At 36.7% G+C, this 12,540-nt stretch overlaps 1 protein-coding gene across 3 annotated transcripts; it reads left to right on the top strand.

Annotated features, from left to right (window-relative positions):
• Window positions 1-2: 2 nt before the first annotated feature.
• Window positions 3-11,396, top strand: gpat3 (glycerol-3-phosphate acyltransferase 3). Of its 3 annotated transcripts, none has more exons than XM_077232923.1 (15): window positions 3-206; window positions 354-633; window positions 1,420-1,533; window positions 2,750-2,947; window positions 3,256-3,322; window positions 3,913-4,207; window positions 7,586-7,660; window positions 7,865-7,954; window positions 8,429-8,522; window positions 8,610-8,725; window positions 8,810-8,865; window positions 9,065-9,150; window positions 9,241-9,369; window positions 10,392-10,471; window positions 10,775-11,396. In XM_077232923.1, the coding sequence occupies exons 4-15, from the start codon at window positions 2,804-2,806 to the stop codon at window positions 10,890-10,892; spliced, it is 1,350 nt and encodes a 449-aa protein (XP_077089038.1). In that variant the 5' UTR covers window positions 3-206; window positions 354-633; window positions 1,420-1,533; window positions 2,750-2,803; the 3' UTR covers window positions 10,893-11,396. The 3 variants fall into 3 exon arrangements, with proteins under 3 accessions (XP_077089038.1, XP_077089035.1, XP_077089037.1); XM_077232920.1 differs by having other exon boundaries at window positions 1,368-1,533; XM_077232922.1 differs by having other exon boundaries at window positions 92-206; window positions 419-633; window positions 1,368-1,533.
• The last annotated feature ends 1,144 nt before the right edge of the window (window positions 11,397-12,540 follow it).

The following is a 12,540-nucleotide window of genomic DNA, read 5'->3' as shown; positions in this document are numbered from 1 at the left end:
GCGCACACGTCGGCAGCTCGGCGCATAGAAATGTATATGTAGAATCACATTTCACCGCAGCAGACACGTAGGCGCGCCCGCCATCTTGCAACGGTCAGCGTGTCGTCACTCACAGTAAAAATCCATGATGCCACATCATAGCGTAGTTACTGGATGTGAAACCGCCGAGATTTAAATTCCCTAAGAAATGGGATAACCTTTCATAAGTATTATAAGTATTAACATACGTTTTTATAAGTATTAACTCAATATTACATGTTTTTACTGTAGTACTTTTTTGTTTTTACTTTTAACTTTGGGAACTTTTTAACGTCGTGTCAGCTGACCCCTTCGTCTTGTTGTGTTGTGTTTAGTTTAGCAGAATCATCTGGTGGAGTCTATTTGATGTTCATCATACATGCATCTAACTACGTTGCAGAAGCTCAGTCAACTTCCGCTCCAATATGGCGGACGGCTTGCAGCGCGAATGAGGTATCTATATCATATATTCTATTGCTCGACGCACCCACTTAAAACGGTTCAGCATATCGTCATGTTCGTCACTCACAATCATGAAACCACAACACTGCACAGCTTCTGGTTGTGAATCCGCCGAGATTTAAATTCCTAAAGAAATGGGATAACCTTTCACAGGTGAGAATGTGTTGATTTGTGTTTTATACGTATTAACTCAATATTACAGGTTTTCACTATGGTGCGTTTTAATGGTTTTACTATGGTAACATTTTAATGTCAGGTCAACAGGACGCCTTCGTCCTGTTGTATTGAGTTTAGCAAAATCATCTTCTGGAGTCTATTGCAGATATAGATCTTGATACATGCTGCATCTAACTTCGGCTGCAGAGATGCGCAGTTAACTTGATGTCGAATGTTCACGGACCTGCTTTGACCGTTCCAATATGGCGGACGAGCGGCCCATAGAAACATATTAGGCAACTATGCATATAACTATGATAAACTAACTTGATAAACTATCCTTGAAATGTGTATTCTCTCTCTCTCTCTCTCTCTCTCTCTCTCTCTCTCTCTCTCTCTCTCTCGAAGTATATTTTGTTTTGAAGAAAACAACGCTGGCGTTTGTATTTCCCAGTAAACTAAAAAACTGAGTTGTTAAAGTTGTTTATCTATTATCTACTGAAAATTTGTATAAATATATTGACTTTTTAGAAAGAAAAAATATATATTCTTGTTTGTTTAATATATACTTTATATTTTGTCACATACGAATTGCCCATTTCAGTGTATTTTTATGACCAATAGATTAACTTGTCATTTAACAAGAAATGTATTGTTTATTACTATTAGGGCTGTAAACCACTATAATGATAAAGCAGTTTGAAACGTGAAACCTTTGTTTTTACCACAAGGAGGCGATAGTGCACGATTTAACCATATTATATGTCCGAACTTTGTGACCAGTCACACGAGAACTTTTTCGGACATAGTTTCGGGATTTGGGACACAGTCAGTGTATGAAAAATCAGCTCCAGACGTCGGGAATGAAGAATTGAATGTTATCCTGGTATTGTGAAGGTGTGTGTACTGAGTCTTAACACTTGTTTGGTTGCTGTTGTTTTACTGTTCATCGTATGCCACGGGGTTTTCTAATAACGGAAAAGTAACAGACGGACAACTCAAGCCTTTAAAGTTCTCGATGATTACTTCATATGTGCTATTATAGTTTGTCAAACTCATCCAGCAGAATTGTAATAAGAAAATATTATGTCGTTTAAGGAGCAAGATAAGGAGGATTAATACATTACGGAGACCCAATTTTCAGAGTTTCCGCCTAAATACCATTGGGTAACACTTTATTTTACAGTGTTCTTGTTACATATGTTACATGTAATTACCATAGCAATAACAGTAAATTATGCATAATTACATGCAACTAACCCTCAACCCTAACCCTCAACTAACCCTAATCCTACCCTAACACTAGTAAGTACATCTAATTAATTAATATTACACTGTACTTAAATATTTAATTACACTGTAACAATCAAACCTTAAATAAAGTGTAACCTACCATTGCTACTAGAGCACAGCTATGTTAGAAAGACACAAATTTCATTAAATAAATAATAATCTTACAAAAAAAACCACAGTTTCTACAGATAGAAATCATAAATATCATAAAATGAAAAATACCATAATTACTCCAGCTAGCCACAAATATCAAATCAAAACATAATAGCTACAGCTGTTAGCCACAAATGTGAAAAAAGGCATAGTTACTACAGAAAGCCACAAATAAAATAAAAATAATAAAATTGACTACAGCTATTGTTACTCAAATAAACTGACAGGCCTATTAGCTGCCACTATAATAAAAACTTTAAAGAAAATTATATGAAATAAAATGACAATTGCTAAAAATGGCTTCTTATAAGGTGTTTGATTTTACATAATAGTCTGGTTAAGTAAAATCATAACAGATATCCATGGGACCATTAATAACTTTAAAAAGTACAATGAAAATATTAGATAGGAACATTTGTTCGATTTGTTTTGTTCTTTTTTTAAATAAGGCAACAAATCAGCTGAAATTTGATTTTTTTTAAAAATGATTACAGTGCATTTTTTTAAAGGGAACTCTGCAAAAATGGGTCAGGGACTGTACAGTAATACAGAAGCAGGCCAACCACAAGAAAAGAGACCAGAGACAGTATTAACACATTGATTGCAACATGGCCTTTTAAACAAGCACCACCTCTGTTTTGGCTTTTATCTTCACCTATTTGAGCAGATGGCCTGAGCCCAGAGCCCAGTCCCATAGACTGACAGGAAGGAGAGCAGAGAGATGGAAAGTGCTTGGGACGTCGCACTTGTTCTCTTCCAGTTGTGGCTATCCATAGTAGTGGGGCTCATCATGTTACCTGCCATGTTTGGTGTCTCCCTGGGATTCACAGATATCTACATCAAGGTTCTGGTTAAGATACTAGAGGTAAAGGCTATCAGTCATTTCTCATTTCTAAAGACATATGACTATTAATTGCTTTCCATGCCTGATAATATTTCAATTAATTGTAGTTGCAAACTTGGAAAGCTTTTTTACTTTCTTTAGACATGACAGAAGTTGATGATGCCAAGAAAAACTTGCAAAAGAGGGTCAAAAAGCATGAAATTAAAATAAATGTCATTTTCAGGGGTTTTGCTTTTAGTATTTATTTCAGAGAAAGACATTGCACTTTGAACTTGTGGTTGTAGGAAGCATTGTGTCAAAGGTTACCCATAAATAACTGTTCTGTTTAGTGGGCGACTCTCAGGATCCAAAGAGGACAGAAGGAACAGCCAACACTGCCATCACAGTCAGCCAACGGTCAGTGAGCGTGTCTGTCCAGGAAAAATATTTATGACTATAAGACATCATGTGCATAAAACACAAGCATTTGATTTCAAGAAAAGGTCATGTGAAGCCACAGCTTCTTTTTTGGTGTTTTTAATGCTGCATATTACACAATCATAACAAAGTGTGGATTAATTTGCTGCCTTTTGTTTGTCCTATTTAATTATTCATTGCTCATATTTATAAATCTTAGTTTAAGTTAACTCGTTGTATAAGAAAATAATTTGTTAAATGCTTTTATTATTTATTGGCCTTATGCCTGTCAGTCATGGTGAGTCTGTTGAACACGCTGTATTTGGTATTGCAGCAAGTGACGGATTTCCTAATTTCAGTTGATCTTATTTATGAACTTTACCCGGTTTCAGGCAGGGTATTTTCGCTGATGAACTGTATGAATCCTGATCTCAGGGCACACATGAAATCATACTTGCATTAGAAATAATACTTGCTCCAGAAAACAAAGAAAGTAAAGTATATAGCGGCAACTGTGTCACAAAAGCATTGTGTGCTCATGTGGGATTCTCAAGAAAAGAACTCATTTCAAACTCATAATGTCTTCTCAGGGATAATCGAAAAAGAGGACGGTTCTATGGAGGAGGAGATCGAAGAACTGCGACGGTCCCATCCCAAAAATCTGGCGGGGGGAGACTTTACTCTGTGTGATGTCTTCTATTTCTGTAAGAACGGCATTGAGAACATTGTCGAGGATCAGGTGACTCAGCGCTTCACGTCGGAGGAACTGGCTTCCTGGAACCTTCTCACGAGAACCAACAACAACTTTCGCTACATCAGCGTGCGGCTCACCATCATATGGGGCCTGGGAGTTTTTATACGTTACTGTATTTTATTGCCTCTCAGGTGAGCTTGAACTGATTTTTTACTCATTAAGTGACATAAATTAATCAAGGTTGCATTATAATTATCAAAAGTGACAATTAAGACATTTACGTTATTAAAAAACGTTATTTTTACTTTCATCGAAGGTTACTTTCTATTCATCAAATAATCCAGAAAAAAATTATTACTGTCCCCCAAAAATATTAAGCAGCACAACAGTTTTCAGCAGAATTGTTGAAATGTTTGAACACCAAATCTGCATATCTGAATGATTTCTGTAGGACCATGTGACACTGAAGACTGGAGACATCACAGGAATAAACTACATTTTAAAAAATATTAGGGACTTCAAAATATTAAAAGGGTGGTTTACTGCTTTTTTTCTTTGCATGATTGTGTTTATGGGGTGCAATATGACATGTCTTCGTGTTTTTATTTTTTATTTTAAGTCTTATTTTTCATAAATTTCACCTTTGTTGTAAGCCGCTTTCTCCTCTGTCATTTGAACGACCGGTTGACTTCCTGATTCTATGAAACCACTCCCTCAGAAACAGGCAATGGGCTCAGATTGGTTAGTTGGGTTGGTGTGTTGCAATTGGATAAACTGCGTAGCGCACGTTGTCCGGAAACTTCACGCCCATTACCTTTACGACGAAAGCTGCATGTGCTCCGGTCAAATGTAAATAATGGTGTCAATACTGCGTATCAGTTTGAGCCAGAATCAGACCCAGAAAGCGGTAATGAGAGTTCAAGCAGAACCTCCCCAAACATGGCTCTTACAAAACATTTCTGAATGGTACATTTTTGTATCATTATTATTCTATTCTACTCTTATTATATAAGAATTTAGATATGCTGTTATTTGAAAAAGCTATTGCTGCTTGTTTGCTTTTGAGATATGGTTTTCTCCTGATTAAATATTTAATATAACTGAATAAATGACGGAGTAATACCGTTTTTTAAAGTTATTGTTTTATCGATATAATGAACAACCGTTTATCTATTCACAAAACTTAGTTTACTCGGTGTATCGTTTTCTTTAGGTGTACATGTGACAATTTATATCTATAACAGTAATACGTATGGAGATAAACAATACATAAAACCTGTAAACAAACCATACTGTACACTGATAACAGCAGCTGAAGTTTGCTGTTGCGATTACATATAATTTTTTGAACTTTATAGATGTTTGTCTTATACACGCAAAATAGCATCGAACTAACTGGCTACTATAAACAAACAGCGTTGGCATTGGTTTACGTTCTTGATCAAATCGAAAAATTACGTCAAAGTATGGAAAATACATTTACAAAATTAGTACATAATTACAAATTCACGTCCGAAATGTTTGTACGCGTTTGTCATAGACATAAGAAATAGCATAACTAAGTGGCTACTAAAGCCAGCGCTGGCATTTGTTTATGTCCTTGATAAAACTAAAACATTACGTCTAAAATTATACATGCAAATACATTTAAAATTATTAAGTCTTACTTACAGGTTGTGGCCCAACAACTGCTACCTCTGGTTTTAAAGTTGGAACTGATTGATGCTTTAGTAACAGTTTGTTGTTGAATCCGACATTGAATTGTGGAGATTCTGGAAGCTGTCTTCCATAAAATCCGCAGCACAGAGAGCTAAATTACGATTGTAATGTTTATATGTTTATATACTTATACAGTGTATATATATATATATATATATATATATATATATATATTAGAATATCATCAAAAAGTTGATTTATTTCAGTAATTCCATTCAAAAAGTGAAATTTGGATATTATATTCATTTATTACACACAGACTGATATATTTCAAATGTTTACTTCATTTAATTGTGGTGATTAAAACTGACAACTAATGAAAATCCCAAATTCAGTACAGCACTCAATACTTAGTCGGGGCTCCTTTTGCCTAAATTACTGCAGCAACGCGGCGTGGCATGGAGTCAATCAGTCTGTGCCACTGCTCAGGTGTTATGAGAGCCCAGGTTGCTCTGATAGTGGCCTTCAGCTCTTCTGCATTGTTGGGTCTGGCGTATCGTATCTTCCTCTTCCCATAGATTTTCTATAGGGTATTATCAGGCGAGTTTGCTGGCCAAATTAAGAACAGGGATACCATGGTCCTTAAACCAGGTACTGGTAGCTTTGGCATTGTGTGCAGGTGCCAAGTCCTGTTGGAAAGTGAAATCTGCATCTCCATAAAGTTGGTCTGCAGCAGGAAGCATGAAGTGCTCAAAAACTTCCTGGTAGACGGCTGCGTTGAACTTGGCCCTCAGAAAAACACATTGGACCACCACCAGCAGATGACATGGCACCCCAAACCATCACTGACTGTGGAAACTTTACACTGGACTTCAAGCAATGTGGATTCTGTGCCTCTCCTCTCTTCCTCCAGACTCTGGGACCTTGATTTCCAAAGGAAATGCAAAATTTACTTTCATCAGAGAACATAACTTTGGACCACTCAGCAGCAGTCCAGTCCTTTTTGTCTTTAGCCCGGGCGAGACGCTTCTGACGCTGTGTCTTGTTCAAGAGTGGCTTGACACAACAGCTGAAACCTATGCCTTGAATACGTCTGTCCGTGGTGGTACTTGAAGCACTGACTCCAGCTGCAGTCCACTCTTTGTGAATCTCCCCCACATTTTTGAATGGGATTTGTTTCACAATCCTCTCCAGGGTGCGGTTATCCCTATTGCTTGTACACTTTTTTTTCTACCACATCTTTTCCTTCCCTTTGCCTCTCTATTAATGTGCTTGGACACAGAGCTCTGTGAACAGCCAGCCTCTTTAGCAATGACCTTTTGTGTCTTGCCCTCCTTGTGCAATATGTCAATGGTCGTCTTTTGGACAGCTGTCAGATCAGCAGTCTTCCCCATGATTGTGTAGCCTACAGAACTAGACTGAGAGACCATTTAAAGGCCTTTGAAGGTGTTTTGAGTTAATTAGCTGATTAGAGTGTGGAAATAGGTGTCTTCAATATTGAACCTTTTCACAATATTCTAATTTTCTGAGAAACTGATTTTGGGGTTTTTATTAGTTGTCAGTTATAATCATCAAAATTAAAAGGACTGAATACTTGAATTATATCAGTCTGTGTGTAATGAAAGAATATAATATCCAAATTTCACTTTTTTAATGGAATTACAGAAATAAATCAACTTTTTGATGATATTCTAATTATATGACCAGCACACGTGTGTGTGTGTGTGTGTGTGTGTGTGTGTGTGTGTGTGTGTGTGTGTGTGTATATATATATATATATATATATATATATATATATATATATATATAGACACTTAAGCACATTTCCTACATTCTCATTATTGTGACCTGGCCATGTTTTTTTGTGAATCATCCATATGTATATGGATCATATTATTGTTCTTTCATAGGATCACTTTGGCTGCTATCGGATTGAGCTGGTTGGTGATAGGAACTACTCTTGTTGGACTGCTTCCTAACAGCAAGTAATTAATATTGCATGCCATAATTACAGTAATAATACCATATTCTCTTGTCCTCCGTTTATGGACTGACTGAATTAGATATGTTCAACTTAAAAAAAAAGTATTTTCAAATATGTTTGTTATATATGGATGGAATGATATTTCAGTATTTTGACTGAGTTTGAAGAAGCATTTCTTTAAAGGAAGGGTTTGTGTCTCTTTCAGTGTGAAGAACTGGCTCAGTGATTTGGTTCATATTACATGCTACAGAATATGTGCCAGAGGCCTGTCTGCAACCATCCACTATCATAATAAGTGAGTCACTGCTTCTTTTTTTATCCCAGTCATTCCACTTTGATCGTTGTCTCGTTGTTTTCAGTTTCCCTGCTTCTCAAGTTTTCTCCAGCATTCTCCCTAGCATTCTAACACAAACTGGTCACGAAAACAGTGGCGTACATATCATTTACTGTGGACTTATTTATATTTGTTTTTGCATTTTGCAACCATTGCAGCACATTTAGAAAGTAAAATATGACTAAGTAACTTAAAAATAAAAGAAGCTAAAGGATGACTGCTGTGGATACAAGCAATTCAGCGACAAGATAAGAGTTTTAGTTAGAATCTCTAGAAATTACAGTGGCTTACAATGTATTTGCTGAGATGGATAAGGGGGTCGTTATGTCTCATTGTCATTCTCGGCCATACATACACATCTTTTTCTTTTCAACACTCCCTAATATAGTCAAATGAACATTGTTTCTTATATTTGTCTCATGGGATGCATAACAGAGAGAATCGTCCAAAAAAAGGAGGTATCTGTGTGGCGAACCACACCTCCCCTATTGACATTGTCATTCTGGCGAACGATGGATGTTATGCTATGGTGAGTCACACTAACTTTATCATATGTGTGACGCTGTGTGTCTGTAGAAGGTCTCAGGTGTCTTTAACTCAGTTTTATTCTCCTCAGGTAGGTCAAGTTCATGGAGGCCTCTTGGGGGTCATTCAGAGGTCAATAGTGCGATCCTGTCCTCATGTTTGGTTTGAGAGATCAGAGATGAAAGATCGCCATGCGGTTGCCAAAAGGTGACAAAGTGTGTATTTATTAGTCTGTTGGAGTTGGTATGTCCTCGCTTAGAACATAAAGCCTCAGTTTTTCTTTATCCACAGGTTGAAAGACCATATTGCTGATAAAACTAAGCTGCCAATCTTGATCTTCCCAGAGGGTACAAGTTATATTCATGTGTCATTATGCATATAGTAAAGCATTAATTATGCAGCAAATCTACTATGAAAGAAAGTATCAAAAATCATAGTATACCCATTTAATTTATATATACTTCACATATTTATTTGAATATATATCTATGCCATTTGTTATCCTATTCCCAAACTCTCTATGCTCTGTCTTTGTGTTCATTTTAGGAACTTGCATTAATAATACATCAGTCATGATGTTCAAGAAGGGAAGCTTTGAAATAGGTGGAACTATATACCCAGTTGCAATCAAGGTATCGAGTGCCATCAAGCCGGTGTTTTCCTACGGCAGTATTACAGGCACCCTCTGAAAGGGACATACCTCATGTACTTCTCTCTTTCAGTATGACCCTCAGTTTGGAGATGCCTTCTGGAACAGTGCCAAGTATAACATGGTGAGCTACATCCTCAGAATGATGACAAGCTGGGCCATTGTGTGCAACGTGTGGTACCTCCCACCTATGACTCGACAGGTATGCAGAAACATCTATCTGTCTGTCTGTCCATCCGTCCTATGTAAGGTTCCACGAATGCTAGAGCCTAAGCAGAAACATGAATTTATAAAAACAATTATTTTATTCATTGATTTTTATTTCAAAATTGTTTAAAAGCATCCAAGAATGCATCCGGTAAAGCTGCACGATTCTGGGTAAATTGAGAATCACAATTTTTTTGTTTCAAACTAAGATCACAATTCTCCCATGATTCTGTACAGACAACTAGACAAAATGACATGTAATTTATTAGAGGTTCTGACTGCTTGTTAATTGCTGCAGTCTATTTACAATGTTTAATTCATTTGAATGAATTATTTTTTTTAAATCGGTTTTAATGAATGATGTCTCATTGTATCATTGCTGGATGAATCAGCCTTTTTGAACAAACTTCTTAAATGAATGATTCAATGACAAATACATTTTTTAACAGTCACTTTTTTTACACCTAGTGGCGTTACTATGTAATCGTTATTTGAAGCGCCAAGTTAGTTTCAAAAGGTGATTTGCTCTATTTTGATCGCTACTATTGACATCAGTGTTTATATCTGACCTATAAACTTTTATCCCAGTACTTATATGCTAATTTTAATATTTTGCAACACAGAAGAAACGATACTGTGTAGTTGAAAATACTGTTTGTGAAGCCGTTTAATGCCTATACATGACAATTGCTCTCTCTGGCTCAGCAGCAGCACGAACACAGATTTGAATGTTCCGGTGTGATTTTGTCAAATGTTTAATTGACACACACACAGGCGAATCGTTGTCATTTAGGAATGAGATTACGTGGGTGTTTGAATCGAGATTGCAATATTTTAACGATTAATTGTACAGCATCAGAGCATGCAGAACTGTAGTATAAGCACAGGGTGACATAATTCCCCAGTTTGATTGTGTTATTTCTTGGTTTAAATTACTTTTATGAGCATTTCAGGTGTGTTTAAACTTAACTTAGCCTTGGTTCCTTATTTCATTGTATCTGAATATGTATTTTGTAGGATGGAGAGGACGCTGTTCATTTTGCTAACAGAGTAAAATCAGCAATTGCATATCAGGGAGGACTGGTGGATTTGTCCTGGTAAGAATATAAACTTATTGTGTTAATACATATATTTACACTCACATTTTTTTTAAAATAAATTAAATGTGCATATATGTAAGCATTTTTTATCATTCAATTTATTTTTACTTTCTCTGGAGAAGACATTATTAATTATCTATTCATAATATTTAAATTTCCATTAAAGTTGTTAGTACTAGTGTAAGGATGATTAATATGAGTGGCAATATAATCTCAAAATTATTAACTATTAGCCTGGCAAGTCACAAATTGCTATAGATTATATAGATTTGCTATAGATTAAGTATTGTTATGTTGCAGGGATGGAGGACTGAAGAGAGCAAAGGTCAAGGAGTCATACAAGGAGGAGCAACAGAAGATGTACAGCAGTATGATCGTAGGCTCGGACTCTCACGAAGCCTTTGTTGATCCCATGTAAATTTCAGCTCACACTATTTATGAACTTGATCTGAAAGTGAGCCAACGGACACAATCGGCACAGTTCCGCTGCTGTGCAATGTTGCTCTTTTTGATTCAGCATTTTTTTTTTAAACTGGAAAATATATTCTTGAGATCTGAACTTTTCCTTTTTTGTGTACATAAATCTTAACAAATTGTTGATACATAGCTACAGTACTTGCTGAAACGCATTATATTTTCACTTTGTTCTCAATCATTGTTGGGTTTTGCTCCCCCCACAATACAGTGTATAGATTTGCATGTTAACATATTCACTTTGTGCATGTTCACGTTTTATTCCTGTTACATGATTTCTTAAAGATCCTAAAGCTCTTACAGAATGTGAGCTGCACACACTTTTCTCAGGTCCAGTGGGCTGTTCATGTGTGGACACTAGAGGTCTCTGTTACCAAACATTTGAGCCACATCAGACAGCTCAGCTCACTATCATGATTGTCTTTCCTAATAAAATAATGTAATGAAACATTCATCTCTCAAAGCATTAATCATTTTTATTAATACGGTATTTAGCAGTCAACCTGTAATATTCTCAAAGTACATAATGTGAGCAAAACCTGTGTAGAATGTAACAAGCACATAAAATATACAATAATTACATTAAACCTGCGAGCACTTTTCAGGCCTGTGCGAAAAGGCAAATCTGTCTCCCTTGTGTCAATTAGTGATGGGTGATTCACAAAGCACCATTGAGCTTTAATTGCACGAGCACCAGCTCATTTTACTTAGAGCTCCATTGAAACGTCGGCCATTATAAAGTCATTAGGCGCTAACATTTTGCTACAGAAAGTCGACAGAAAGTTTCCCAGCACGGGGAAAAGGAGAGGGTGCAGTCACGGTAAATTCAAAGAGGAGACGGTGAGCAATATGTGCTTACTGCGATGGCAGTTTAATAAAGAAAGCATAGAGTGTGAAATAGAACATAGTTATTCTCTGGCACAGAGGGCTGAAGCAGGCTTAGCTATCCTTCCCTCTCTCTCTCTCTCTCTCTCTCTCTCTCTGACTGACCGCACATCCCCAGACGAACCTCCAGCCCCCGCGAAAAGCAGCAGTGGGCTTTAATAACAGTCCTGCAACTTAAATTGCTTGAACAGAAATGTTTGTTCTCCCCTAACAGGATTGTAAATTATTAATCGGATCTGAAGCCGATTTTATAACCTGATTGTTGAGGTGGGATTCTCCACGAGCAGTGCTCTGGCACACCATTTACTGTGATGTATGTGTCTGCACATCTTTATATCCAATTTAATGTGATTCGGATAGATTTCAAAGCGACATCATAAAAAGCATGGAAGTGACCCCGGCAGAGCCTCGAATGTAGACTCCGTGCGACAGGCGGCCACGTCTCTGTATTTTGATTCGATTTTCCCGATTTCTGTTTTTACCCAGATGTGATCTATACAAATGTAATGCCAGTACACTCAGTAAATATGAATAAATCACTAAATTAGATCATTTTCCTGGAGAATGTAGTTCAAGCTGGACATCATTTTAAATCACAGTTTGCCTGGAACTGACTGGCTTACCTAATCAGAAGGGTAAATGACCTCGCTTTTGCCGAGGACCTGCCATTAGTTAGAGCCGAATGTTTTTTAAATACATTGTTCTAC

Source organism: Siphateles boraxobius, unplaced genomic scaffold (genome assembly GCF_051911475.1).
Source record: "Siphateles boraxobius isolate OS27281-9 unplaced genomic scaffold, OSU_SipBor_1 18, whole genome shotgun sequence".
Taxonomy (NCBI): Eukaryota; Metazoa; Chordata; class Actinopteri; order Cypriniformes; family Leuciscidae; genus Siphateles; species Siphateles boraxobius.
This window is presented reverse-complemented; position numbering and strand designations above follow the sequence as displayed.